Source organism: Phacochoerus africanus, chromosome 8 (assembly GCF_016906955.1).
Source record: "Phacochoerus africanus isolate WHEZ1 chromosome 8, ROS_Pafr_v1, whole genome shotgun sequence".
In the NCBI taxonomy this organism is placed as follows: Eukaryota; Metazoa; Chordata; class Mammalia; order Artiodactyla; family Suidae; genus Phacochoerus; species Phacochoerus africanus.
Genome location: NC_062551.1, coordinates 47,468,606 through 47,494,710, shown reverse-complemented (window position 1 = coordinate 47,494,710; position 26,105 = coordinate 47,468,606). Strand labels below are relative to the sequence as shown.

Below are 26,105 nucleotides of genomic sequence, written 5' to 3'. Positions count from 1 at the left end.
GGAGGGCAGAATTCCGGGATGCCCGAACATCAACCATCCAACACAGTGATGTCGGGGGTGTAGCACAGACTTTATTTCTCCATCGCATGGTCACCTCTCCCCTAGCTGCCTTGGGGGGAGGGTTTGGGGGGCTAAGGGGCTTGCTGTGAAAACAAGGCACTTGAGGTGGGGGTGCGGGGCCAGCTGGGGGTGTCTCAGCTAAGCTGGTCCTCATACTGCTTGCGGAAACAATCGCCAGCCGGGAAGAAATCCCAGCATCTCTCTTGGTACATCTTCCAGACATAAGACTCCTAGGGGTGGTGGATGGGGAAGAGTCAGTTGGTCACATTTTCAAACGCTTGATTTGATATGAGCTTTTTACTGCCACCTGCTGATTACCCTTATAATTCTCCACCTCCCTGCCCATTGTCCTCCTGTTAACACCCCTTTACCTGACCCGTGTGTTCTGTCTCGTCCTTGTTTATCAGATACATCAGGAAAAACCTAGGGGTGGGAGGGCAGGGGGAGACAGGTGAGGACCACCCTTACCTTCTCCTGATTGGCTGGCTGGGAACCCACCCCATGGACACCACACCCCCTTCCCTAACCGGCAGATGCCAAGGATCCTGCCCATGGCTGTCAGTGGCCACGCCCCACCCTCCTGATTGGCCAGCGGGTCCACGCTCACATGTAATTGGCCAGGTTGTGCTCCTCTAGCGTGTGGGTCTCGAACCCGTGTGGTGTCGTATCAAAGTAATCGCTGCCGATGCCACAGATGAAGCACTTGGTCTGCAGATGGCAGGAGACATCAGAGTCGAGGCCCATTCGACCCCCCACCCCTACCTGGAACTGGTCCCATGACCCTTGTGGGTCGCCCTTAGACATGACCTACCTCCATATCTTCTCTCACTTGCTCTTGTTGGTCTCGGAGCTCGCCAAAAGCATCAATGATCAGACCTGAGGTGGCAGGGTGCATGTCGGCGTCCATCCTCTGACCCAGTTCAGCATCCTCCCTCTCCTGGTTACCTACCTCGCCTCCCATCCGTCTCCCTAATCGCACCCTGCTTCCTAAAAATAGTAACACCTAGCCCTTCCTGAGCACTTATCATGAGCCAGCCACTTACCGCCTATGAACTGACTTAATTCTCACAGCTAGTATAATTAATAACCCCATGTCACAGATGGAGAAACTGAGGCTCAGAGAGGTGGCTTGCCCCACGTGTCACAGTAGGGAGAGGCAGAGCCAGACTTTGCATCCATGCCAAGTGGATCCTGGGCCTGCACGCTGAAAGGAGCTGGTCTGCCTCTGGCCACGGAGCCCCCACTCCCACAGCCCCAGCAAGGCACTGACCCTGGATGATGGCCAACAGGATGACGATGACGAAGAAGAAGAAGGTGATGTCAAAGACCACCCGGTAGAGCTCATATTCATCGCCTGCTGGGTCCTCGATCTCGTCCCCAATGCCCCCACCAGCGCGGACACCCACATACATGTGAAACAGGTAACACTGCGAAGCAGAGCGAGAAGCACGTTAGTCACACATTCAATCACTCGACGACTCACTGAGTACCCACAAGGCCCTGAGCTGCCTGGGGCGCGCTCGCGTGGCAATGACTGAGACAGCCCTGAACCCTGCACTCACAGGGCTCACAAGCTTGGCATCAGATAGTGACAGCCCAGAAACGATCAGGGTTGTGATAGGGAGGGCTCAGGGCCAGGATGGGGAAGGCGCAGAGTAATCGGGGTGAGATGGGGGAAGCACAGGAAATGCTGAAGCTCTGAAAGCCTGGCCCAGCCTGCGTGATCAGGCAAGGCTTCCCAGAAGAGGCGCCATGTGTGAGGTGGAACGTGGTGGAAACGTCAGGTGGGAGAGAGTGTTCCTGGCCAAGGAAATCACACAGGCTATGTCACCGCTGGGGAGCAAAGGAGCTCTTGCTCCTGTGAGGAACTGAAATAGGTTCAGCGAAGCTAAGAGACAGAGGCCCTGTGAACAAGAGCAGGGAGAGACATGAGGTCCAGCCAAAGGTCAGGGAGGGCTTCCTGTAGGAGGCAGCACTTAAGCTGAAGGGGCAGCATCAAGGGAAGGGGTGTGTGCTCGCAGGGCAGGGCCTGGGTGGGAGGGGCCAAGTGAATGTCAGATGCAAAAGGCTTGGGTTGGGAGGAAACACATGATCTTAGGGGAACTGAAGGAGAACCAGGCAACCAGAGAGCAAAAAGCAAGAAGGACTGTGGTTAGACTCAGGCCAGGCAAGCTTTCCCCGGCTTTGCAAACCATGGGGAAAGTACTGGGGAATGGCAAGAAGGTTCTGATCAGAGGGAGGGCCATGGTCTGCCTGGTACTTGGGAAAGACTTTACACAGTTTTTTCTGTGTCCCCTGGGGGCGAAAGAACCCAGTTGTCTCGGTTAAGAGTCAAGAGCAGGGACAGGTGGGAACAAGGCTGAGCAGGAAGACTTGGTCTGACGGGGTCTCAAATGTCGGGCTGAGGAGCTAGACGGGTCCTGCAAGCACAGAGCCGGATTACAGGCCCTCTCCTGAGAGGAAGCCCTGGGATGATGCTTTCAACTGTGGCCCCTGCCTCTGGTGGGTTAAATTCAGTGTGGGTTATGGCCACTGCTCTTAGAATAGAAGAGAAAACAGAAACACGCATGGCATGCTTTGCATGAGACTTTTAATTCTAGATAGTGATAACAGTAGCTCACATCTATGGAACCCTTAACACCTGCCAGGTACTATGCTAAGACTTTCACCTCCTAGTTGGTCAGGGAGCATCATTGAGTCCTAAAAGCAACGCTAGGGCTGTAGGCACTATTATTATACACCCAGTCACGGGTGAGAACACCGGAGCACGGGGCAGGTGAGTAGCCAATTCAAAACCACAAGGCTTGTAAGTCAGGCACTGTGCCTGAGCCCCTTTCTAATAATAACAGCTTTAAAAGCTCAAGTAGCAGGGTTCCTGCTGTGGCGCAACAGGAGGGCAAAGTGTGGCGTCTTGGGAGTGTTGGGACGCGGGTTCAATCCCTGGCCGGGCACAGCGGGTTAAGGATCTGGGGTCACTGCAGCTGGGCTTAGGTCACAACTGTGGCTCAGATCTGATCCCTGGCCCGGGAACTCCCACATGCCATGGGACAGCAAAAAACAAACAAACAAACAAACAAAATCTCGAATAACAGTAGTGGCTCATTTACTGGGCACTGTTCCAAGTGCCTCACTGAATCCTCCCAGTAAGTCGACAAGGTGGGTGCTATTACTCACCCCCTTTCCAGATGGGAAACTGAGGGTCAGGAATGGTCAACAGCATGCCCGAGAGTGTTGGGGGCAGGGGCTCACCGTCATCATGTCATCGCACTTCATGTCAGGCTCGTCCTCGTCCTCACTCTTGTTGTAGAACTTGCGGAAGAAGTTGAAGGCCACCACCGTGTACAGGTAGACCACGACTGCCAGGAGGCCCACGGTCATCACCAGCTGGGGGCGGGGCGGGGAGCAGGTCAGCGCCTCGCTCGCTTGGCTCACCCCACCCTCTTCCCAGCCGTGTGTGTGTGTGTGTGTGTGTGTGTGTGTGTGTGTGTGTGTGTGTCTCTCTCTCTCTCTGTCCCAGTTTGGCTCCGCCCCCGGGTGGCCCGCCCCCTCCCCGGGGTCTCACGAGTCCCCAGCCCGCCCACCCCGGCCTTGCCCCTCCTCACCTTAGCTGCCCGGTGCCCACGTCCCACTGGCGCCCGCCCCCCAGGCAGGTCCTCTCCACACCTGTTTGCCATTGTGGGTGACGGATGAGAGGATGGTACGCAGCGTCTTGACCCCCATGGCAATGTCCAGGAGGTGGGCGGCGAAGAAGAAGTTGTTGTAGTGACCCAGGAGGGACATCACCATGTACCAGCCCAGGTACAGGAACGACTGCGGGCACACGGGGTCAGGGGTCACCCAGGGGGCCCAGGAGTATTCAAGAGTGCTGGGTGTGCACTGGGGGCCAAGGCGCCGGGGTCTCTGGTTAGGGGTTATTTGAAGGATCGGGAACATTCTAGAATCATGGGGCATTCTGGGTGAGAAGCCATCCTGGGGGCGTTGGGGAACCCTCTGCAGAAGAGGTGTCCTGGGAATTGAAGAGCATTCTGGGGGACCAGGGGCCTGGGAGCAGAGGTGTTCCGGGGCTCAGGACTCAGGACTTCCCCTGCGGGTCCCTCCCCACCATGAATCCCTCCTCACGTTGTCTGTGAAGATGACCCCGAACTTCCAGATCTGGTACTTGACATCGATGGACATGAGCCTGTGGGGTGGAGGGAGGAGGGATGGCCAGAGGTGGGGGGGGGTGCGTCGGACCCTGGCCCCCTCCGCTGCCTGCCCTCCTGGCCGTGCGGGGTCAACCTCCGCTCACCAGGTGAGCAGCCCTGGCGGTGGTTCAGGCTTGCGCTCGTTGTGGGCTGTGATCTCCAGCGTGGCCAGATCCATGCCCAGCAGCTCGGCGATCCGCTCCCGCCCGTAGATGTCCCCGTGCTTGTCCAGGACCTGTGCGCGAGAGCGGGGGGGCCATGCAGACAAACTGGAGTGGGAGGGTCATGGCCTACACAGGGCGGGGGCAGGGGTGCGGGTGGGGGCAGTCAGAACTTTGTGCAAGAAACTGGGGATGCGTTTTCCTGGGGAGAAGGGCCAGAGCTTCCTTCAGATTCTCAGAGGGAGGGTCCACAGTGATAAAGATCCAGTTAATTCATTAGCCAAATTAATTGGGATAAGTTACTATTATTAGGCAGGTAGACAAGGAATCCTATATAAACTGGGCCCCCGTCAACTATCTCCTCCCACTCACCCCTTCACTCACTGTGCTTCAGCCACACTGGCCTCCCCACAGCTCCTCAAATACACCAGGCACATTCCTACCCCAGGACCTTTGCACTGGCTGCTCCCCCCTGCCTAGGACGCTCTTCCCCCAAATTTCCTCCTGGCTTACTCCCTCACCTCCTGACCATCCATCCTGCCTGGAAGAGCAACCTCTCTGGGCCCACACCCAAGGACTTCCCGCCCCTCTTCGTGGCTTTTTTTCTTCTACAGCACTCATCACCCCCTGGACACAGTATAGGTGCTCTTTTCCTTTCTTTGTTTTGCTTTCTAGGGGCCACACCCACTGCATATGGAAGTTCCCAGGCTGGGGGTCGAATCCGAGCTCCAGCTGCTAGCCTCCACCGCAGCCACAGCAACGCCAGACCCAAGCCATGTCTGGGACCTGCACCACAGCTCACGGCAACGCTGGATCCCCGACCTACTGACAGAGGCCAGAGGTTGAACCTGCATCCTCGTGGATAATAGTCAGATTCGTTTCTGCTTCACCACAAGGGAACGCCACTGTGTTCTTTATGTCTTTCCAGCTCAGTGTTTACTACTGGATTCCAGGTCCCTAAAATGGTTCCTGGCACACAGTCAGTGCTCAATAATCATTTGTTGAGTGAATGACTGACCGGAACAGCCAAGACTTGTCTGATGCTTTCCTATGGGCCAGATACTGGTCACACAGTAGGTCGTGTAATCTTCACAACAGCCCTCTAAGAGGGGATTGACCCTCTTATTCCCTCACTTTGAATATGAGGGACACTGAGGCGCAGAGAGGTGGACACAGCCGGGAGCAGAAAAGCAGACAAGCCAGCTCCAGAGTCTGTGTGCTTAAATAGGATGCCTTCCTTCCTCCCTCAAAACTAACATTCACCGAGGACTTCCTCTGCGCCGGGCAGTAAGCTATGCCTGCGGCGTGGATCACCTCATTACAGGGACGGGGGGTGATGATCACACCCATTTCCAGATGGGCAAATGGAGGCCAACAGAGCGGCAAAGCCCTGTGCCCAAGGTCACACACCAAGCGAGTACGTGATAGGGCTCAGATGGCCTGGTGGCAGCAAGGGATCCAGCCCGGGAGGCCCTTCCACCTTCATCCACACCCTCTCACCTTCCGCTTGACAAACTTGTCCCAGTAGTTGCTGGGGAAAGACCTGCCGAGAGAGAGGCCAGGAGATGTTAGGGCGGGAGGGAATGGGGGCACCCACCAGGGCAGGGGCGGCATGGAATTCCAGCGCCTTTCGCACAGGGGACGCCACACAGTAGGGTCACCTCTCATTCACGGTCAGGCTGTAAAGACCCCAGGCCAGGTGACATGTGCCCAGCGTCAACCCTTCCCCCACCCCCGGAGCCCAGAGGAGGCAGGAGGCTTGCATTCGAAACCAGGACATGCAAAGACCCCAGAACTGCCCTCAGAGGGGAGGAGTCGGGTTGGCAGCCTGGCCCTCTTCCGGCTCCAGGGAGTGCTGTGCTCTCTCACTGATCTATCTCATTTTATTTGATGATTCTGGCCCTTTATTTACCAGTTCTCTAGCTGATGAGATGATGCCCTAACATCCTGCAAAGGTGGCCAATGAGTTGTGTGTGGAGGGGGAGTGGAGTAGATTTATTATGAATCCATGGATTTAGACCTCAAGTCGTGGCACTTCCTATCTTTATTGATGCTCATATGGTCCCTGCTTTGTCCTCAGAGAGCCCCTTCTAGCTGGCGGCTGGGTCCTTTGGGCATGTCACCATTTCTCACTCTGCTTTCTGACACAGGAGATAATCCAGGCTCATCTTACACCTTCCTGCCCCAGCCCTGAAATCTGCCACTTCTCCAGGGAGCTTGGTTCCTTGTTGCAGGAAATGGTATTTAGAAGTTGAGGTCTTGGCAGACACTATTTCATTTTTTTTTCTTTTTAGGGCCGCACCTATGGCATATGGAAGTTCCAGGCCAGGGGTCCAATCAGAGCTACAGCTACAGCCTATGTCACAGCCATGGGAACATCACATCCGAGCTGCATCTGTGACCTACATGGCAGCTTGTGAGGCCAGGGATCAAACCTGCATCCTCACGGACACTATGTTGGGATTCTGACCTGCTGAGCCACAACTCAGCCACTTCTCTAAGTTCCAAATAGTGTCTGAAACTCCCAGACACTACTTTTTTTTTTTTTTTTTTTTAGGGCTGCACCCATGGCATATGGAGGTTCCCAGGCTAGGGGTCTAATCGGAGCTGTAGCTGCCAGATATGGCAACGCTGGATCCGAGCCATGTCTGCGACCTACACCACAGTTCATGGCAACGCTGGATCCATAACCCACTGAGAGAGGCCAGGGATCGAACCTGCGTCCTTATGGATCCTAGTTGGGTTTGTTAACCAATGAGCCACCAAGGGAACTCCCCTGGGCTCAGTTTAAAAATCAAATGATTTCATAGATTTCCCACTCATGGCACCTGGCGAGAATCACATGCGGGGACAATTTAAAAGGCAGGTTTCTGGGCTCCTCCCCACTGAACCAGAATCTCCAGGGCTGGAGTCCAGGAACCTCCATGTGTCACCAGCACCGCCCAGGTACCGTAACGCCCAGGACATCTGTATTACGAAGAGGAAGATGAAGCCTTGGGGAAAATGGGTCAGAACCAGCAGTGACTGGAACCCCATCTTTTGAGGCCTGGGCTGGGACTGGAGTACAAGCCCAGCTCTGCTTCCCCATCCAGCCCGGGGCGGAGGGGTGCGGGCCCCTTACGGCGTGTTGAGCACCAGCCGGTCCCACTGCCCCTTCACGTCATCGTCCTCGGGCTGCTCTGTGATGTAGAGGCCGTCAAACTCCAGCTTCCGGGCCAGTTCCTTCTCCCGCTTAAAGATCACCAGGGGCACCTAGATTGTGCAGGGAGGCCAAGGGGCGGGCATCAGGAGACCGCAGCCCCAGCGGGAGCCAGGAGATGTTGTGGGAGCCTGCGGGAGACCCCCCCCCCCGTCAGAGGCGCGTTCCCTGAGGGAGGAGGGCAGTCATGTGGAAACGTGGTCAGAGGGTCAGCGCCAGGGATGGGAAGAAATACAGGGGAGCGCCCAGAAGTGGTGGCGGCTGCAGCCTGCGGCCTCCCAAGAGGAGGAGGAGGAATCAAATGAGCAGGCGAGAGGAAGTGGGAGAGAGGTACAGCATTCCAGGCAGAGGGAACAGCATATGCAAAAGTTCTAAGCCAACCTCCGTTGGTCCAGTTGTAAAATATCAAGGTTTGCTAGGCCCTCCGATCTCTCAGAGCCCATCCTGAAGTTTTCCTAACACACCTGATGGGGCATCACAAACTTCAGGCATAGCTGGTGTCGGAATCCACATCCTCCTATTAGCACCCATGTTATGGCTGAGGCCCACAGACCCTCACAGACACTGATGACAAATTTTGCTTCTTGATCCAGAAATGAACACTGTCATAGGGTAGTGACCCTCATCCAATCGCAGCCTGAATATCATCCTTGCTGAAGACCTGAATCCTGCATTCAACCCCCCAGCCCTTGTCCCAACGGGGGGCCCCCTCCATCCCAACTGCTGTGTGAGATCCCCAGCCCCTGCCCCAAGTCCTCTCAGCTGGTGTCCCCATCCCCCCGCAAACACACACAAGCCCCAAGGCTGTGGTCATGGCCCACCTTGAGGCAGTTGTAGCCTATGATGCAGAGAAAGGCCACCAGCGTGTGCAGCAGGCTTAGGCAGCGCAAGGCGGGCTCCATGTAGCCCGTGCTCTCCTCCAGGAAGTAGTACACCATGTTCTCGTCCTCGTCGCCTTCCACCTCCTCTCCGGCCCCGGAGCCCCAGCCAGAGCCGCCACCAGAGCCTGCACCTGACAGGTCCCCGGCTGCTGAGCCCTCCATGTCATCCTCCCCTGGTGGAGAGTCCGAGACCTAAAGGGGGACAGAGGTCAGTCAGGGTGGGGACCCTGGTGTCCCGGCCACTGGTCTGCCATACCCAGAACCCGTGAACAAAGCCTCTGACCCCGAGGCCCTTGTCCGATAGTCTTGGCAGGACTGTCAACTAAGATCAAGGGGTGAGCCCAGGACCCTAGCTAGCAAATCCGACTCTGTCCTGGGACTCTGACTATTGAACCCAGTGACAGGAGGACTGAAAATAGAGTTGGTTCATCTTGACTGTCAGTGGATCCCTCAAGAGACTAATGTGAACACTAATATTAACACCAATACTAACGTTTGTAGGAGCTAACATTTCTACAGCACCTTTCTCTTCCAGGTACTATTTTAAGTGCTTTATACGCGTCGACCCCCTTAACTCCCAGAGCTCTAAGATGTAGACGCTGCCATCACCCCTTACACAGATCAGGAAATTAAGGCGCTGAAAGGTTAAGCACTTTGCCTAATATCATGCAGCTAGTGACTGGCAGAGCCAGCATCTGACGCCGCAGAAGCCATGCTCTGATCACTCTGCTAGACGGCCTCTCTGTCCTGTCATCTAGATCCCTGGCAAGACCCTGAGGGTCCCTTTGTCCTTTGAGAGGCCTGATTCTTAGCCTTCTCCCTCTATTTCATGAGCTGCCCATTTCCTCCTCCCCACACATTTCTCTTTAGCTCATGCAAAAGCCAAAAGATGGAACTGAATCAGTGGTGTTGCCGAGGTGCAGGGTGAGTGTGGAACCCAGAACTGGCTCCCTGCTATAATTCCTGCAAACACTCAGGCATCTGTTCCAGAGCAACCCAGATACCCACACTCATCCCCACGGGGGTCCCGAGATCCAGGTGTCCAGCCTGAACTTTCCTGAGGACCCTGAGCCCAACACTTTGTCCCTGGTGAACAGCAAGGGCCCTGGGAACATGCTAGGGGCTGAGCCTCCCGCCCCACAGCCCAGATGAGCGCCTGGTCCTCCTGGCCCCTCTTGAGCAGCACCTTATAAAACAGCAAGATGAAGTTGATGGCAAATGCCAAGAAGAGGGCAAGGAATCGCAGAGTGTAAAAGTTCCGGGAGAGGTAGTTCTAAGACGAGGAGAGAAAGAGAAAGACAGAGCTCACAGTCCACCCACTTTGCTGGAGAAGTCACCCCATCACACCCAAGACTCAGGCACCGCAGTCCTCGGTATCTGGCCCCACAACCTCCCACTTACTGACAGCTCACTCTGTACACCCAGGCCGGGGCTACGAGCTTTATAGGCATGAACCTGTTTAATTCTCACCGCGACCCTCTGAAGTGGGTGCTGCTGATAGGCCCATGTTATAGACAAGGATGGAGGATGGGGGTGGGAAGCCGAGGCCAGTGGCTCCAGGTGAGCAAGGGTGTGGGGGCTGGAAAAGGATGCTGAACAGTCCAGGGAGCCAAGGGAGGACCACCTAAACATGCTGCCCTGTGCCTGGGTTCTGCTCTGTCTGGGGACATCTCTGCCCTCTGCCCCAGCCTGGGTTCCCCTCAGAGCTGAGTCTGGCATAGGTGGGCTCAAGAGCAGGGTGGGGGGAGAGGTGGTGTGAAGGCTGGGTTTCCCTGGGCAAGGAGGCTTCGGGGTGCCCTTGCTGGGTCCTCACCAAGAACTTCACCCTCTGTACTTCCAGTTCTCCCCAGAATTCCAGGCCCCCGCTTCCAGCCTCCTCCTTCTTTGGAGGGGGTGGAGGAGGAGCTGTCTTCTTGGGGGGCTCTGGTGGGGGCTTGGGGACTTCTTCCTTCTCCCCATTCTCAGCACTGCAGGGCAGGACACAGAGAGAGTGAGGAGGTACCTGGGAAATGCATTCATTCATTCACCCATCCATCCATTCATTCATTCAAAGCCACAGGGCCCACCCCATGCCTGGTCCAGGTCTAGATGGTGCTGGGGACATAGTGGTGAGACAACCTCCAGCCCTGTCTGCATGGGGCTCCAGTCCTGTCACCAGGCCCCAGAGTGATCAGGGCTTGGATGGGGTAAGTTCAGGAGACACCTCTTCAACTTGGCGGGGGGGGGGGGGGCGGCGGGGGGCGGTATCAAGGTTGGCTTCCTGGAGAAGGAGACATGTGAGCCAAGATGGGAAGGAGGAAGAAGGTTGAGATGAAGCGTGGGGGAAGGTGCTGCAGGCAGCAGGAGTGGCTGGTAGAAAGGCTTGGGGGTAAGACAGGAGCATTCCTTTCTCTTCTGCCTTTCACAGAGCCCCTCCTCGGGGCCGGGGCCTGGACCATGCTGAGGTCACAGGGTGACCAGGGCAGCTTTAGGCCCTGACCTCAGGAGGCTCCCGGTCCAAGAAGGAAGCAGCGATGGGGCCGGGCCTCCTTGGACCTCAAAGCCACTTACTCAGCTTTCTCAGGCTCTGGCTCCGGCTCCGGCTCCGGCTCCGGCGGCAGCTCCTCTTCCTCTCCATCCACCTGGTGGCAGGGTGAGCATCAGGACTGAGCCCGCACCCCCAGTACCTCTCAGGGCTGACCTGCCCGTTCCTCTCTGGGTCCCCTTCTGGCTGTTTCCCCTGGGCAATCCAACCTTTGCTCTCCTCCCACCTCCCAGAAGAGGGATTACAAATTCTTTAAGAGGGAAAAATGAGGCTGGAGAGGTGAGGTGCCTTGCCTAAAACACTGCAGAGTCAGGCTGAGTCCAAGTGGAGCTCTTCCTCCACCAGGGCTTCCCATCACCTTGACAACCGCAGCCCCCTAGACCTCATCACCCTGAGGGCCTGGGCATGCTCTAGGGGCCTCTGTCCCGTGGGCTACTTAATTCCCCACCCCCTCCGTATCTCTTTCCCAGGGTCCCTAACCCTATCTTGGGTCTTTTTAGTTCTTGTCCCATTTCCCCTCTAATTTGGTCTTTGGATCTCTTGTCCTCTCTGGCCCCAGTTATCTTTTTCTCTGTTTCTCCCAGACGCACAACCACCCGGCCGCCTGGTCTCCATCTCTGCATCCATCTCCACGCCTGTCTCCACATATCTCTGAGGTTCCTCTTTCTCTGCACACGCCACCCACCCTCTGTTATTAGAGTCTCTCCTTCCCTCTCTCGCCCTCCATCCTACCCCCAAAGACTTGAGAACCCTGCAGCCCCTGCCCGCAGGCTCACCCCCAGCTTCCTCTTGATGATAGGGGAGCCCTCGGGCGTGGGCGGCTCCGCAGGCGTCGTGTCACCCATGTCCCCGAGGCCGCCAGCCCCTTCGGGCCGGAAGGGGCCCCCTTCGGCCACGGCCACAGCCCCGTCTGCGCCTCCCGGGCCGGCCTCCTGCACCGCCACCTCCTCGTCGCCCGCGCCCTCCAGGGCTTCGCCCGCGCCCTCGCCCGCGCCCTCGCCGTCCGCCTCGCCGCCGGGCCCAGCCGGCTGCTCGCCGTGCACCTCGTCGCCCGTGGGATCGGGCATGCCCGCCAGGAGCTCGGTCACCGTCACCTTCTTGGCACCCTCCACCAGGCCGCCACCAAAGAGCGAGCCCCAGAGCAGGCGCAGCGCGCCCGCCGCCGCCCCGGCGCCCGCCGCCCCCGCGTGCGCCAGCACCGCCCAGATCAGCGCAGCCAGAGCCGTGGCCGCCTCCCGCGCTGTGAGCCGCCGCAGCCGCCGCACGCGCCGCCGCAGGCTGCGGTAGCTGAGGCCGCGCAGGACCCGGCTCGTGGCCGCTGCCAGCCGCGCCGTCAAGCCGGCCGCCGCGGTCCCCGCCGCGCCCTCGGGCCCCACCGCGCCCTCCTCCGCGCCGTCAGCGCCCGCCTCTGCCAGGCCCGCGCCCTCGTCCTCGTCCTCCTCCGGCTCGCCCTCGGGCTCCGAGATCTGCGCGGCGATCTGCATCTCAAAGATGGTGTCCTCGCAGAAGCTCACGAAGAGCTCCATCTTCTCCGACTCGCCGCCCTCGTTCACCACGTCGAAGATGAACTGACGCTTCGACTCCTTCACCTGCACCGAGGGGCAGAGGGGACGTGATGGGGAGCCGTCCAGTCTGCAGGGACTTGGGACAAGGGCGGTCGCAGCTGCGAGCGTTCGCCGCAGCAGCCACCGTTTTAAGCGACGGTCGTTGTTTTTATTATTAATCACAAACCTATGCAGTGCTTGCTGAAGATGCACTTGTAAACAGAACTTCAGCAAGGCCGGCCCCAGATCAAGTATTTCACATATGGTATCCAAGTAATCCTCACAAACCATCCTAGTTAGGGGCTATTATCCATCCCTGTTTCATAGATGAGGAAATGGAGGCCCACATAGTCAAGGGCTCAGAGTGATGCAGCTGAGAGGTGGTGGGTGTAGGATGCCAATCCCCCACAAGCTGGTTCCAGAATCGATGGTTTTGGCTCCCCCACCTCGCCAGAGCAGGTGTCTAATTGGAGCTACAGCTGCCAGGCTACACCACAGCCACAGCCACGCCAGATCGGAACAGCATCTAAGACCCATGCCAGCAGCTTGCTTGCAGTTAACCTACTGAACAAGGCCAGGGATCAAACATCCTCATGGATGCTGGTTGGGTTCTTAACCCACTGAGCCACACAGGAACTCCACTTTTGGCTTCTTTGAGGGACAAAGAATAATGGTTGAGAGCAAAGGTTTTGCAGCCAGCCTGCCTGGCTTTGAATCCTGATTCTGCCACTGAGTTAGAGGTAACTCTCTGGGCCTCAGTTTCCCCATCCGTAAATCAGGGAATAATGATACGACCTATGCATATTATGGTTGGTGTGAGGATTAAACACGTTAATAGAGGTTGAGTGATTAGAACAGTGCCTGGCACCTACTAAATGCCGCACAGTGTCTGCTGTCATAGCACTGCTGCGTGAGTGCTGGCGGGCCTCGTGGGCTCTGGACCCATAGGAGGCGGTGGGAATGGGGAGGAGTGAGCAGGAGGGAGTGGGTGTTTAGAGGACTAACACTGACAGAAAGAGTGCGCACGTGGAGGGCACGTAAGGGGGGGCGGGGGAGGGGGGAAGGGTGGAGCGCCCTCTCAGGTACAAGAGTGTGAGGAGCCAGTGGTGAGCCAGGGCTTCCTGCTGATGATGCACAGACATCCTGGGTGCACGGATGCTGCAATGGCTTTTAAGGCAGATTGGAGAGGAGCATGAGTATACAGTGGTGCCCCAAGAGACACAGGTGAGTGTGCAAAATCTAGGGGGTTCTGTGATGTATGTGAAGAGGCTGCTGCGCAGGAGCCTGTGGGGGGTACCAGGGGCTAAGGGAGGAGTCGGGTGCGAGGTGGGGTGGCGGCATGGGAGGATGTGGGAAGAATGTGACCGTGCCGGGCTCAGTGTGGTCGGCAGACTCGGCAATGTGGTCAGGCTGGGAACGCCTGGGCAAAACCAGGGCGGGGGAGTGCCAGTGTGGGAGGGATCTGCAATCAGATGGTCAGTGCATGTGCAGCAGGATGAGTGTGCAGAGGGAGCCGGGAATCAGTGTAAGAGGGCCTGGAACATGAAGGCAGGGCTCAGGGCGGGGCACAAGCCTAGGTGTGCGTGAGCCAGGTGTCACTGAGGAGATGAGGGGAGGGCAAGCCTCATGGACTGTGAGTGTAAGATGGGAAGGGTGTGCAAGAGCAAGGGGGAGGAGTGTGTAGATGCCTGGGGTCATCTAAGGGACACGTGAGTGCAAGGAGCAGGTAAGGGGCTCGCAGGCTTGGTGTGCATTGCAAGAGTGTGAGCAGGAGGGCCACCTGGATAACAGGGGCAGGGCTGGGTGCTGAGCAAGCATGAGGGGCACATGGGAGTGTGTGAGGTGGGCTCCGGGTGTGCCAAGGGCATGTCAGCAAGTGAGTGTGTAAGGGGCATTTAAACACTTATGAGGAGTTCCCTTTGCAGCTCAGTGGTTAATGAATCCAACTAGGCACCATAAGGATGAGGGTTTGATCCCTGGCCTTGATCAGTGGGTTAAGGATCTGGCATTGCTGTGAGCTGTGGTGTAGGTCACAGACAAGGTTTGGATCTGGTGTGGCTGTGGCTGTGGTGTAGGCTGGCAGCTGTAGCTCTGATTCGACCCCTAGCCTGGGCACTTCCACATGCTGTGGGTGAAGCCCTAAAAAGCAAAAACAAGAAAACAAACAACAACAACAAAAACCCAAAACAAAAATAAAAAAACCACCACTTATGGGCTTGGGCACATCAGGCCAAGGAGTAGGCTTGGCCATCACCCTGGCGGCGGCTCTTGCAGATGAACTGGGGAGGGTGGTCCAAGAGCACGTGGGTGAGCATGGGTGTATCAAGGCATGTGTGGGTGAATGAGTGAGGGGTGAGCAATCATATGGTGTGCCAGAGCTGCAGGAAGGCACACTTGGTATCCCCCGAGTGAGTGTGCAAGAGATGTGCACCCCTATGTGTGCCTAGAATAAGCAGGATGGACACTCGGCATTTGGGGGCATGGGCGGTGACTGGTGAGGGGTGGGCCAGCATATAGGACACCCCAGAGCTCCCAAGGTGAGTGTGCAAAAGAGTGGGTGTGGGCAGAGCAGGGCCAAGAGAGGGCACACCAGAGGCTGCTAGGAAGGTGAGCAAGGTGTATGTCACCACATGGGCTCAAGTAGGAGAGAGTACAGCCATAGCGGGGGCACAGGGCCGCTGCTGCGTGTATGAGGGTTACCTCCATGTGTGGGTCGAGCCTGCAAGAGGTGTTCATGGGAGAACCTGGGATGCGCCGCGAGGGCACAGCAGCGCTCATACAACGTACGCAAAAGGGCGGGCGTGGACTTGCACGAGTGGAGCAGGGGCCCACCAGTCTGCAGAGCAGCTGTGCAAAGTGTGCACATCCCCATGTGGGGTCCAAGGCTGCAAGGAGCATGCCCCGAAGCCCGGGGAGGCGAGCGTGCAGGTTTGCGGGTCCACCCACCTGGGGCATCTCCCACTGGGCGCGGTTGGTCTCCGAGATCTCAAAGTAGATACGCTCGATGCGGCGCGAGGCGCCCATGATCTCGATGCGGCCCAGGTAGGGCCGGAAGTACTCGAGGATGCTCTCCGCCAGCTCGAGGAAGTTGCGCAGGCGCGGGTCGTGCGGCACGTGCTCCGACAGGTTGGTCAGCAGCACAGCCACGTTGAAGCCAATGTCGCGGGCTGGCTCCTGGAAGCGGTTGGCGAACTCCTCGCAGTCGATCATCTCGTTCTCATCCGCTTCAGAGCACGAAAGCAGAAACTGGATTTCCGGACCGGTGAACTGCTTCTGGCTGTCCATGGCCTGGGGTGTGGGCAGGGGTAAGGGGGTGCCGGGGTTAGAGGGGAGTGGCCTAGGGAGCCCCACAGCCCTTGCTGAAACAACTATAGATTTTTCAGACAGCAAAGTCCAGAATCATGTCACCAGCATCCAAGGCTGACACCCTGCCGGGTGGTATGGATAAGGCTATACCACCCCTTAAAATGCTCAATGCTACATTTCCACAGCACTGAGCCACCACCCACCGTCAGATACATTCCATTCTCAGGGACGGTAAGATGTGAATTGATGGAACTCGGCCCTTGTGTAGCAGTTGCCTCAAGCTCCCATCTTGGCGAGTCCCTGCAGGCCTGCTCTGTACAGGCGGCAACTATGGGCTGTACCAGAGGCTCTCCTGAACTTCTGGCTGTGGGTGGGACCCATCCCTTTGGGGTCAGGGAGCAGGAAGAGATGGAGGTATGGCATTTCTCTCCCTGGCCCTCTCTCTATGCTGGCCGTCTCTCCCTCAAAGGTCAGTCAAGCCATCCTGCCCACACAGCTCCTTCTGTCGCCAAGTTAGATAATGACTCTTTCCTCCATACCAGTCCCCTTAAGGCCAGGGCCCTGAATGATACATACCACCACCTCTGCCCCTTCCCCCAGGGCCTTTGCACCCACCTCCCACCATTTCCAGCAACTAAATAATTGGCACCCGACACCATGGAGGCCTCTGAATTCCAACTGGTAATAAAGTCATGTGCCCATCACCCCAGAATGAACGAATGCCCCTGATGACATACTTGTCAACTGCTATATATTTAAGAACTAAAACATGTCAGGTATGCTTGGAGACTTCTGGGTACCCTGCTCGTGTTCCATTCCCCCCGCCCGCCCCCAGGTAACCATCATCCTGGGGTCGGTGCATCCTTCCAAAGAACCATGTGTCACAATGGATGGACCTAGAGGGTATACTTAGTGAAGTAAGTCAGACAAGTATTGTACGTTATCACTTATATGTGGAATCTAAAAAATAAATGAATATAACAAAACAGACACAGACTCACAGATACAGAGAACAAACTAGAACAAACCAATGGGGAGATGGCGGGGGGAGGGGCAAGATAGGGATGGGGATTAAGAGATATAAACTACTATGTATAAAATAAATAAGCTACAAGGCTATACTGCATAGCACAGAGAACATAGCCAATACTTTACAATAATTTTAAATGGAGTATAACCTATAAAATACTGAATCGCTGTGTTGTACATTTGAAACTAATATAATATTGTAAACCAACAATACTTCAATAAAAACAGAAGTATGTGGGAGTTCCTGCTGTGGCACAGTGGGTTAAGGATCCACCTACAGCGGCTTGGATCCCTGCAGAGGCCCAGGTTTGATACCTGGCCCACGCAGTGGGTTAAACGATATGGCATTGCTGCAGCAGCTGTGGCGTAGGTCACAACTGTGGCTTGGATTCCATCTCTGGCCCAGGAAGTTCCATATGCCATGGGTGCAGCCATAGAAATTTTAAAAAAAGAAGTTATGTGTCAATACTTTTACTACTTATATTCTGTCATTTTCTCACACAAAAAAATGGTATCCTGTGCATTATTTTGACTTAAAGAACAGCTAAAATCATGTAATTTTTCTTTTCCACTCAAATGTATGTTGATTCCAAGATCTATCCTTATTATATATGGATCAAATGAAAGCCTTTTCACTGCTGCGTAGTATTCCTCTTTAAAAAATACAACACTCTATCTAGTCTCCTGATGACAGACATTTAGATTGTTTTCAGTTTTGACTTTACAGACACTTTCCTGTAACATTCTCGTGCTGATCTCCAACACACTTTTTTGCAAGAGCTTCTCTGGGGCAGTCTTTCAAATGTTTTGAGTGCACCCACAGTAAGAATGCATTTTACAATGTGACTCAAAAAAAAAAAAAGAAAAAAAAGATCTCGTGACACAATTCTGACTTTCGCTAGGTAATACACTCTGCAGTGTTCCATTCTATTTTATTTTTTAAAGATGCCGGTCATGACTTAACTAAGTCAATTTCATGACCAACAGATGGCTTGCCACATGCAAGCCTGAGAAACGCTGCTCTGGGGTATGATCAGAAGTGAAGTTTTCTGGCTCTAAAAAGTGCTTTGTAGCCAAGAACTTTGCAACATGCTTTCTAAATGAGTAACACGCTTTGCAAATCATGAAGGGCTCTGGAAACCACAGAGCGTGGAGACAAAATCGCACAGGAACTCTACCTGCAACCTGGCTCCTTCCCTTCTGATGCAGTGTAACACGGCCCTTCTTAAAATCCGAACCCTCCGCATGGGACCCGGGACTCCATCCCTTCCGTTTGGTCCTGGACTACGCTCTTGTGAGTTGCTGCTCTCTCTCTGTCACTGTCCATGTGACTATCCCTTTCTTTTGAAACATCTTCTTTTCTGACTATTGTCAGTTTCCTTTGCTGGAAGTTCCTTGTCTTCCAGAGAAGGTCAGAGGGGCTCCAGGCTTGTACTGTGCACGCTTTTCTTGAGACCTGCACACTTCATGGAGATATGAGCAAGGCCCAAGGCTCGGCTGCCGTTCCATGCCAATGGGTGTGAAGTCTACATCCCAGCCCTGACTGCGCCCCAAACACTTACACCCCAAGCCCTACGTGACATTTCTTTGTGAAAAAGGCTACAACTGAACTCTTGATTTCAAAACCTCTCCTCCCACAGTCTTACCCATCTCAGGAATAGCATCGCCACCCCCCAGGTGCTGAAGTTAAAAACCTTTGAGTCATCTTTGATTCCTCTCTTTAATCTCACTGCCCACACCTAATCCATCAGCAAATCTGTCAGTTCTGCTTTCAACAGATCTAGGACACACACACACACACACACACACACACATTCTGTCCCCTCCCTGGCCCCCAACCTGGTTTTGTCCCCCACGAGACCACCTCAGCAACCTCCACCCGGGACTCCCTGCTTCTCTTCTGTCCCCACAGTCCCTTCCCCACACATAGATGGAGGGACCCTATAAACATCTGAGTCAGGTCACACCCCTCCCCTGCTCAGAATCCTCCTTAGCTCCATGTCACTCAGGTCTGCCCTGCAGCCACCCAGGCCCTGCACCCCTGCCCCCTCACCTCTTAGGCTTAGTTCTTTCCTCTCTCCCCTCAACAGCCTCCTCCAGCCACACCGGCTGCCTCTGCATCCCTCCTGTTCCCACCTTTCAGCCTTTACACTTGCTGTTGCCTTTGCTGGGAAGGACACAACCCCCCCGCGCCTTCCCAGGTAACTTCTAGCTCTCAGCTTCAGTGCCCTTTTCCAGAAAGTCCTTCCCTGACCACTTGGTTTACAGGGCTTATTCCACCCATGCTCGCTCGCACACCGCCCTGCTCCTTCCCTTCAGGCCACGGGTGATGACCGGAAATCATTTCATTTAAGTATTTCCATCTGCCCCTTCCCCACTAGGCTATCAGCTCGGAGGGTGGGGTCTCTGTTTTGTTCACCAACAGGTGTTCAGTGCATCCTTGTCAAGGGAATTGAGCATCTGGAAAACTGAGAAGAATTTTAACTCTGTTACAACTTTTGGAACTTGAGAAGTCCTTCTTTTTTTTTTTTTTAAGGTACAAATACTATGCAAAGAAGTATGGAGATACCTCAGAAAACTAAATATAGAACTCCCAAACGACCCAGCAATCCCACTCTTGGGCATATATCTGGACAAAACTTTCTTTGAAAAAGACACATGTACCCGTATGTTCATTGCACCGCTATTCACAATAGCCAAGACATGGAAACAACCTAAATGTCTATCAACAGATGACTGGATTAAGGAGATGTGGTATATACACAATGGGGTACTACTAAGCCATCAAAAAGAACAAAATAATGCCATTTGCAGCAACATGGGTGGAACTAGAGACTCTCATACTAAGTGAGGTAAGTCAGAAAGACAAATCCCACATGATATCACTTATATCTGGAATCTAATATACGGCACAAATGAACATTTGCACAGAAAAGAAACTTATGGACTTGGAAAACAGACTTGTGGTTGCCGAGGGGGAGGGAGAGGGAATGGGATTGCCTGGGAATCTGGGGTTAATAGATGCAAACTATTGCCTTTGGAATAAGCAGCGACATCCTGGTGTACAGCACTGGGAACTGTATTTAATCACTTATGATGGGGCATGATGGAGGATAATGTGAGAAAAAGAATGTATATATGTAAGTGTGACTGGGTCACTTTGCTGTACAGTAGAAAATTGACAGAATGCTATAAATCAGCTATAATGGAAAAAATAAAAATGGTTAAAAAAAAAAAAAGAAGTCCTTTTTGGAGTTCACTATGTGGTGCAGTGGGTTAAGAATCTGACTGCAGCAGCTCAGGTTGCCACAGAGGTTCAGATCCAGTCACTGGCCTGGTGCAGTGGGTTACCAGTGGTGCAAAGATCCCATGTTGCCGTAGCTGCTGCATAGGTCACCACTGAGGCTATCAGATTCACTCCCTGGCCCAGGAACTTCCATATGCTGTGGGTGTGGCATATGGATTATAAAAAAGAAGTCTTTTTTTTTTTTTTGGCCATGCCCAAAAAACTTCCATGTGCTATGGGTGTGACCAAAAAAACAAAAACAAACAAACAAACAAAAATCCTGAACGGGCCTTTTTTTTTTTTTTTGTCTTTTTGCCTTTTCTAGGGCTGCTCCTGCGGCATATGGAGGTTCCCAGGCTAGGGGTCCAATCGGAGCTGTAGCCACCAGCCGAGGCCAGAGCCACAGCAACGAGGGATCCGAGCCGCGTCTACAACCTACACCACAGCTCACGGCAATGCCGGATCCTGAACCCACTGAGCAAGGCCAGGGATGGAACCTGCAACCTCATGGTTCCTAGTCGGATTCATTAACTACTGCACCACGATGGGAACTCCTGAACCTGTCTTTTAAACTTTAAAAAAACTGAAAAGCATGTTGTAAAATACCAGATTTGTAAAGAGCGAGAGAATTCATATAATGCTTTGCATTTTGGAAACCATATGATAATGCTTGGAAAAGGCTGAACATTTAGAAATGAGAATATTGCCCTTTTGCAATCTCTAATGGACTAAAGTGTCTGGGCATTGAATACCAATGGTTGCTGACATCACAAAGGGAGAGATGATGGGCCAAGCTGGGCCTCTTGATAGATGTATGAAGTTCCACAAAGGAAGGTGCTGGCAAAAACCAACAAAAACAAAACCCGCCAGGAGTTCCTATTGTGGTGCAGCACAAATGAATCCAAATGGTAACCACATGGGGTTGCCGTGAGCTGTGGTGTACGTCACAGACACAGCTTGGATCCCGCATTGTTGTGGCTGTGGTGTAGGCCGGCAGCTGTAGCTCTGATTTGACCCCTAGACTGGGAACTTCTATATGCCGTTAAAAAGCAAAACAAACAAAACCTCTCTAAACCTGAATCTGATGGAACTTTTTAACCTAAGTCCCAGTTTACAGGAAATGCAGGGGATGAGGAGAACATTAAATGACACCACCAGGTCGCATCAGCCAGATCTTAGCTATGGGAAACTCCACAACAAGGACAGTACCAGCTAAGGACAGCCGAGAGCCACGTGTGGCTCCTGAGCCCTTGTATCGAGGCTGGTGCCAAGTGAGATGTGCTGACAGTGTAAAATACACATAGATTTTAAAGACTTAGTATAAAAAAGGAACTTAAGGGAGTTCCCGTCGTGGCGCAGTGGTTAACAAATTCGACTAGGAACCATGAGGTTGCGGGTTCCATCCCTGGCCTTGCTCAGTGGGTTCAGGATCCGGCATTGCCGTGAGCTGTGGTGTAGGTTGTAGACGCGGCTCGGATCCCTCGTTGCTGTGGCTCTGGCCTCGGCTGGTGGCTACAGCTCTGATTGGACCCCTAGCCTGGGAACCTCCATATGCCGCAGGAGCGGCCCAAAGAAATAGCAAAAAGACAAAAAAAAAAAGGAACTTAAAATATCTAGTAATTTATATTGACTGTATGTTGAAATAATATTTTGGTAAAGTAGGTTAAATAAAACATATTAAAAATAATTTTTCATTTCTTTTCACTTTTTCAAAAGTGTGGTACTAGAACTTTTTTTTTTTTTCCTTTTTAGGGCCTCACCTACGGCATATGGAGGTTCCCAGGCTAGGGGTCGAATCAGAGCTGCAGCTGCTGACCTACACCACACAGCCACAGCGACGCCAGATCCAAGCCACATCTGGGACCTACATCACAGCTCACAGCAATGCCAGATCCTTAACCTACTGAGCGAGGCCAGGGATCGAACCCACAACCTCATGGTTCCTAGTTGGATTCGTTAACCACTGCGCCATGAGGGGAACTCCGAGGAACTCCTGGAACATTTTCAACTATATCTGTTGCTCACCTTGTATTTCCATCGGGCGGTGCTGCTCTATAGGACCAACAAGGGGTCTCTAGCTGACAAGCTGCCAGGAAAGGGAAAAATGATGGAGGCAGCAGTAGATAAAAGGAGCTTTAGAGAAACATCAACCAATTGCACTGGGTGGCCTTGTTTGGATCCTGATTCAAAGAAATTTCAAAAAATTATATGAGGTATTTAGGAGACCTGGAATTTGAATACCGACCATATTTGATGAGTTAGTGAACTGTGGATCATTTTTATTTTGTCTTTATTGCTGTGTTTTCAGTTGGAAGTGATAAAGACATTGTGGCTTGTTAAACAAAAGGAAAGCCTTTTGAGACCATATGTTCTTTGGTTCCATTTACATGACGTGTCCAGAATGGCAGCTCTACAGAGACAGTCGATTAGTGGTTGCCAGAGGCCTGGGTGGGGGAAATGGGAAGTAACTCCTAAAGGATATGGGGTTTCTTTTCCGGGGTGATAAAAAATGTTCTAAAATTAGATTGTAGCAATGGTTGCACAATTCTGTGAATATGCCAACAAATATTAAATTGTACCCTTTAAGTGGGTGAATTTTATAGTATGTGAATTATAGCTCAATAAAGATGTTTCTCAAAGGAAGTTTTTTCTTTTTCTTTTTTTGGTCTTTTTAGGGCCGCACTTGCAGCATATGGAGGTTCCCAGGCTAGGGGTCCAATGGTCCAATCGGAACTGCAGCTGCTGGCCTACACCACAGCCACAGCAACGCAGAATCCAAGCGGAGTCTGCGACCTACACCACAGCTCACAGCAATGCCAGATCCTTAGCCCACTGAGCGAGGCCAGGGACCGAACCCGCATCCTCATGGTTCCTAGTCGGATTCGTTTCCGTTGAGCCATGACGGGAACTCCTCAAAGGAAGTCTTTTAATTTAGAGATAGATAACAACAACAAAAAATGCTAATTAAAAAAAATAAAGAAAACCACAAGATAGTACTGACCAAGAATAAGTGAGCAGCCAGTAATGTGTTTTTATCCACCAGGAAGGCCTTTCCAAACTGTAAGAGACATTTTGGAATCTGCAAAGTACTTACTGGAGCTATGTTTTGCAAACTGTCAAGAACTCTGTCAACCAGAAAGAATGTGGGACACCCTCAAACAATCCTGTATATTTTTCAATGCAGACTTACATATGAATGGAAATGTAGAAATAAACATCCAGAGATATGTACACCAAAAAGATAACCTCGGCAGCCTTCGGAGATGTGGGATGACAACAGGCTTGGGGTGGAGGCCAAAGATGACTCCAACCATAGCTTAAGTTCTGAATTTCTTTCTTCTGTTTGTTTTGTTTTTTGCCCACACCCGCAGTATGGTAAGTTCTGAATTTCTTTTTTTTTCTTTTTTCTTTTTTTTTGCCTTTTCTAGGGCCGCTTCCTGCGGCATATGGAAGTTCCCAAGCTAGGGATCTAACCGGAGCTGTAGCTGCCGGCCTATGCCAGAGCCACAGCAACGCGGGATCTGACCTATACCACAGCTCACAGCAACGCCAGATCCTTATCCCACTGAGCAAGGCCAGGGATCGAACCCGCAACCTCATGGTTCCTAGTTTGATTCGTTATCACTGTGCCATGACGGGAACTCCCTGAATTTTTTTACAAAAGGATTCTTATATTACCTCTTTTGTTAAAAATTAATGAAATATTTGAAATAATTTTCTACATAAAAATCAAGTCTTAAGGGAGTTCCCCCTGCAGTGCAGCGGGTTTGGAATCTGACTGCAGCAGCTCAAGCAGATCAATCCCCATCCTGGCTCCGTGGGTTAAAGGATCTGGCATTGCTGCAGCTGTGGGGTAGGTCACAGCTGTGGCTCCAATTCAGTCCCTAGTCTGGGAACTTCCATATGCTCCCAGTGCAGCCATTAAAAAAAAAAAAAAAAAATCCAGACTTAGGCATGGCCAAAAAAAAATACCCCAAAACACTATAGGCAAAGTCGAAAGTCAAACAATGAAGTAGGAAAAAGAAGTGCATCCATATCACTAACAAAGTTATAATTACCCAAATATATAAAGAAGTCTTTATATATCAAGAAGAAAAACACCAATATCCCAATAGAAAAGTAAGCCAAGGGTACAGTCAATTCACCAAACAAGCAATACAAAAGAAGTAACATGAACAGGTGCCTAACTGCACTCATAACAAGAGAAATGTAAATTAAAACTGTCCTGTAATACCCTTTTTCACCTATCTGATTGGCAAAAATCCAAATGTTTGACAATGCGGTCTGGTGGTGAGGCTGTGGGGAAATAGGCAGTCTCACATGTTGCTAATGAGAAGAAAAACAGAGGGCGAAATCTGTCCAAAGGACATATGCATGTACCTTTTAACCCAGCAATCCCACTTCTGGAAGTTTATCTTTAGCTATAACTGCACACACAAAATGATGTACATACAAGGGTAACTGTTTCGAGGAGTCCATAAGGAGCCTTCTTTAACACACTTACTTCCATCTGCTAGAAATCTGCATGACAAACTTATAAGATCTGTGCTAAAAACAGCACCTTTGTGCAGTGCACAACTTGCACAACTGTCCCTGGCATTCCCTAATAACAGCATGTGTTGTAATGGCACAAGAATGAGAACAAAGCAAGTGTCCATCAACAGGGAGTAATCAAATAAACTATAATATATACACAAACTGGAATACTGGATAGCTGCAAAAAAAAAAAATCATAATAATCAGGATACACCCCGTATCTCCAGAATATAGTGTTAAGTGATATAGGCTAATGTATATAGTTTATTGCCTATTATATAAGAGGAAAATAACAATATCTGGAGAAAATGATAGGATACAAATAAACTAATGCTCACCACAGTGGGAGTGAGGTAGCACAGGTAGAGAAAGGGGCAGGAATGAGACCTCACTTCATACTTTGTTGCACTTAACTTTTTAAATTACGTGAATGTTATTATTTATTAAAAAATGAAGCCAATGCATCTTTAAAATTACAGGTTGTAACTGTGTGAAACAGATATTGAGCTACATAATGCTATGTACATGACATCAAATCTTGGGATGTGTGAAGCCCTGAATAGTTGGGAGGGAGGGATCGCTTCCCATTTTTTAAAAAAAAAGTCATCTTATAACTGAAAGTTATACCTTTTTACCAGCCTCTCCCTATTTCCCCCACATCCCTCCTCATGGAAACCACTCTGTTTTCTACTCTCAGTTTCTATGAGTTTGACTTTTTTTTTTTTTAGATTCCACTGAAATGACACCATGCAGTGTTCATCTTTCTTTGGCTGGCTTTATTTCACTTAGCATAACACCCTCCAGGTTCATCCATGTTGTTGCAAATAGAAGGATTTCCTTTTTTTTTTTTCTTTTTAAAGCTGAATAATATTTCACTGTGTGTGGACATATATACACACATGTACATACCACATCTTCTTTATCCATTCTTTTTTTTTTTTTTTGGCCATGCCTGCTGCATGTGGAAGTTCCAGGGCCAGGGATTGAACCTGAGCCACAGCAGCGACCCAAGCCAAACAGTGACAAAGCCAGATCCTTAACCTGCCGAGCTACCAGGGCACTTCTTCATTCATCCACTGACAGCCACTTAGGCTATTTTCACACCTTGGCTATTGTGAATAATGATGCAATGAACTTGAGAATGCAGATACCTCTTTAAGATAATAGTTGTATTTCCTTTGGATAAATAGCTGGAAGTGTGACTGCTGGGTCGTATGTACGGTAGTTCTATTTTTAATTTCTTAAGGAACCTCCATTCTCTTTTCCATAGTGGTTATACCAGTTTACATTCCCACTAACAATGGACAAAGTTTCCCTTTTCTTTGTATTCTTGCCACTCTAGTTATCTCTCGTCCTTGTGCTGATAGCCATCCTTACAGGTGGGAGGTGATACCT

General features: G+C 52.1%; 1 protein-coding gene across 4 annotated transcripts in view; it reads right to left on the bottom strand.

Annotated features, from left to right (window-relative positions):
* Positions 1-51: 51 nt before the first annotated feature.
* RYR1 (ryanodine receptor 1) overlaps positions 52-26,105 on the bottom strand; it is a 116,721-nt gene continuing 90,667 nt past the window's right edge. For all 4 annotated transcript variants that reach the window (XM_047793484.1, XM_047793485.1, XM_047793486.1 and 1 more), the window contains 17 exons: positions 15,500-15,841; positions 11,786-12,598; positions 11,036-11,106; positions 10,299-10,452; positions 9,672-9,758; positions 8,426-8,677; positions 7,527-7,657; positions 5,906-5,948; positions 4,349-4,479; positions 4,180-4,240; positions 3,724-3,870; positions 3,310-3,444; positions 1,331-1,487; positions 872-936; positions 668-768; positions 432-483; positions 52-290 (listed from right to left, as the gene is read on the bottom strand). In XM_047793484.1, coding sequence (XP_047649440.1) covers positions 195-290; positions 432-483; positions 668-768; positions 872-936; positions 1,331-1,487; positions 3,310-3,444; positions 3,724-3,870; positions 4,180-4,240; positions 4,349-4,479; positions 5,906-5,948; positions 7,527-7,657; positions 8,426-8,677; positions 9,672-9,758; positions 10,299-10,452; positions 11,036-11,106; positions 11,786-12,598; positions 15,500-15,841 — 2,838 coding nt within the window. In that variant the 3' untranslated portion in view covers positions 52-194. The remainder of the gene's footprint in view (positions 291-431; positions 484-667; positions 769-871; positions 937-1,330; positions 1,488-3,309; positions 3,445-3,723; positions 3,871-4,179; positions 4,241-4,348; positions 4,480-5,905; positions 5,949-7,526; positions 7,658-8,425; positions 8,678-9,671; positions 9,759-10,298; positions 10,453-11,035; positions 11,107-11,785; positions 12,599-15,499; positions 15,842-26,105) is intronic.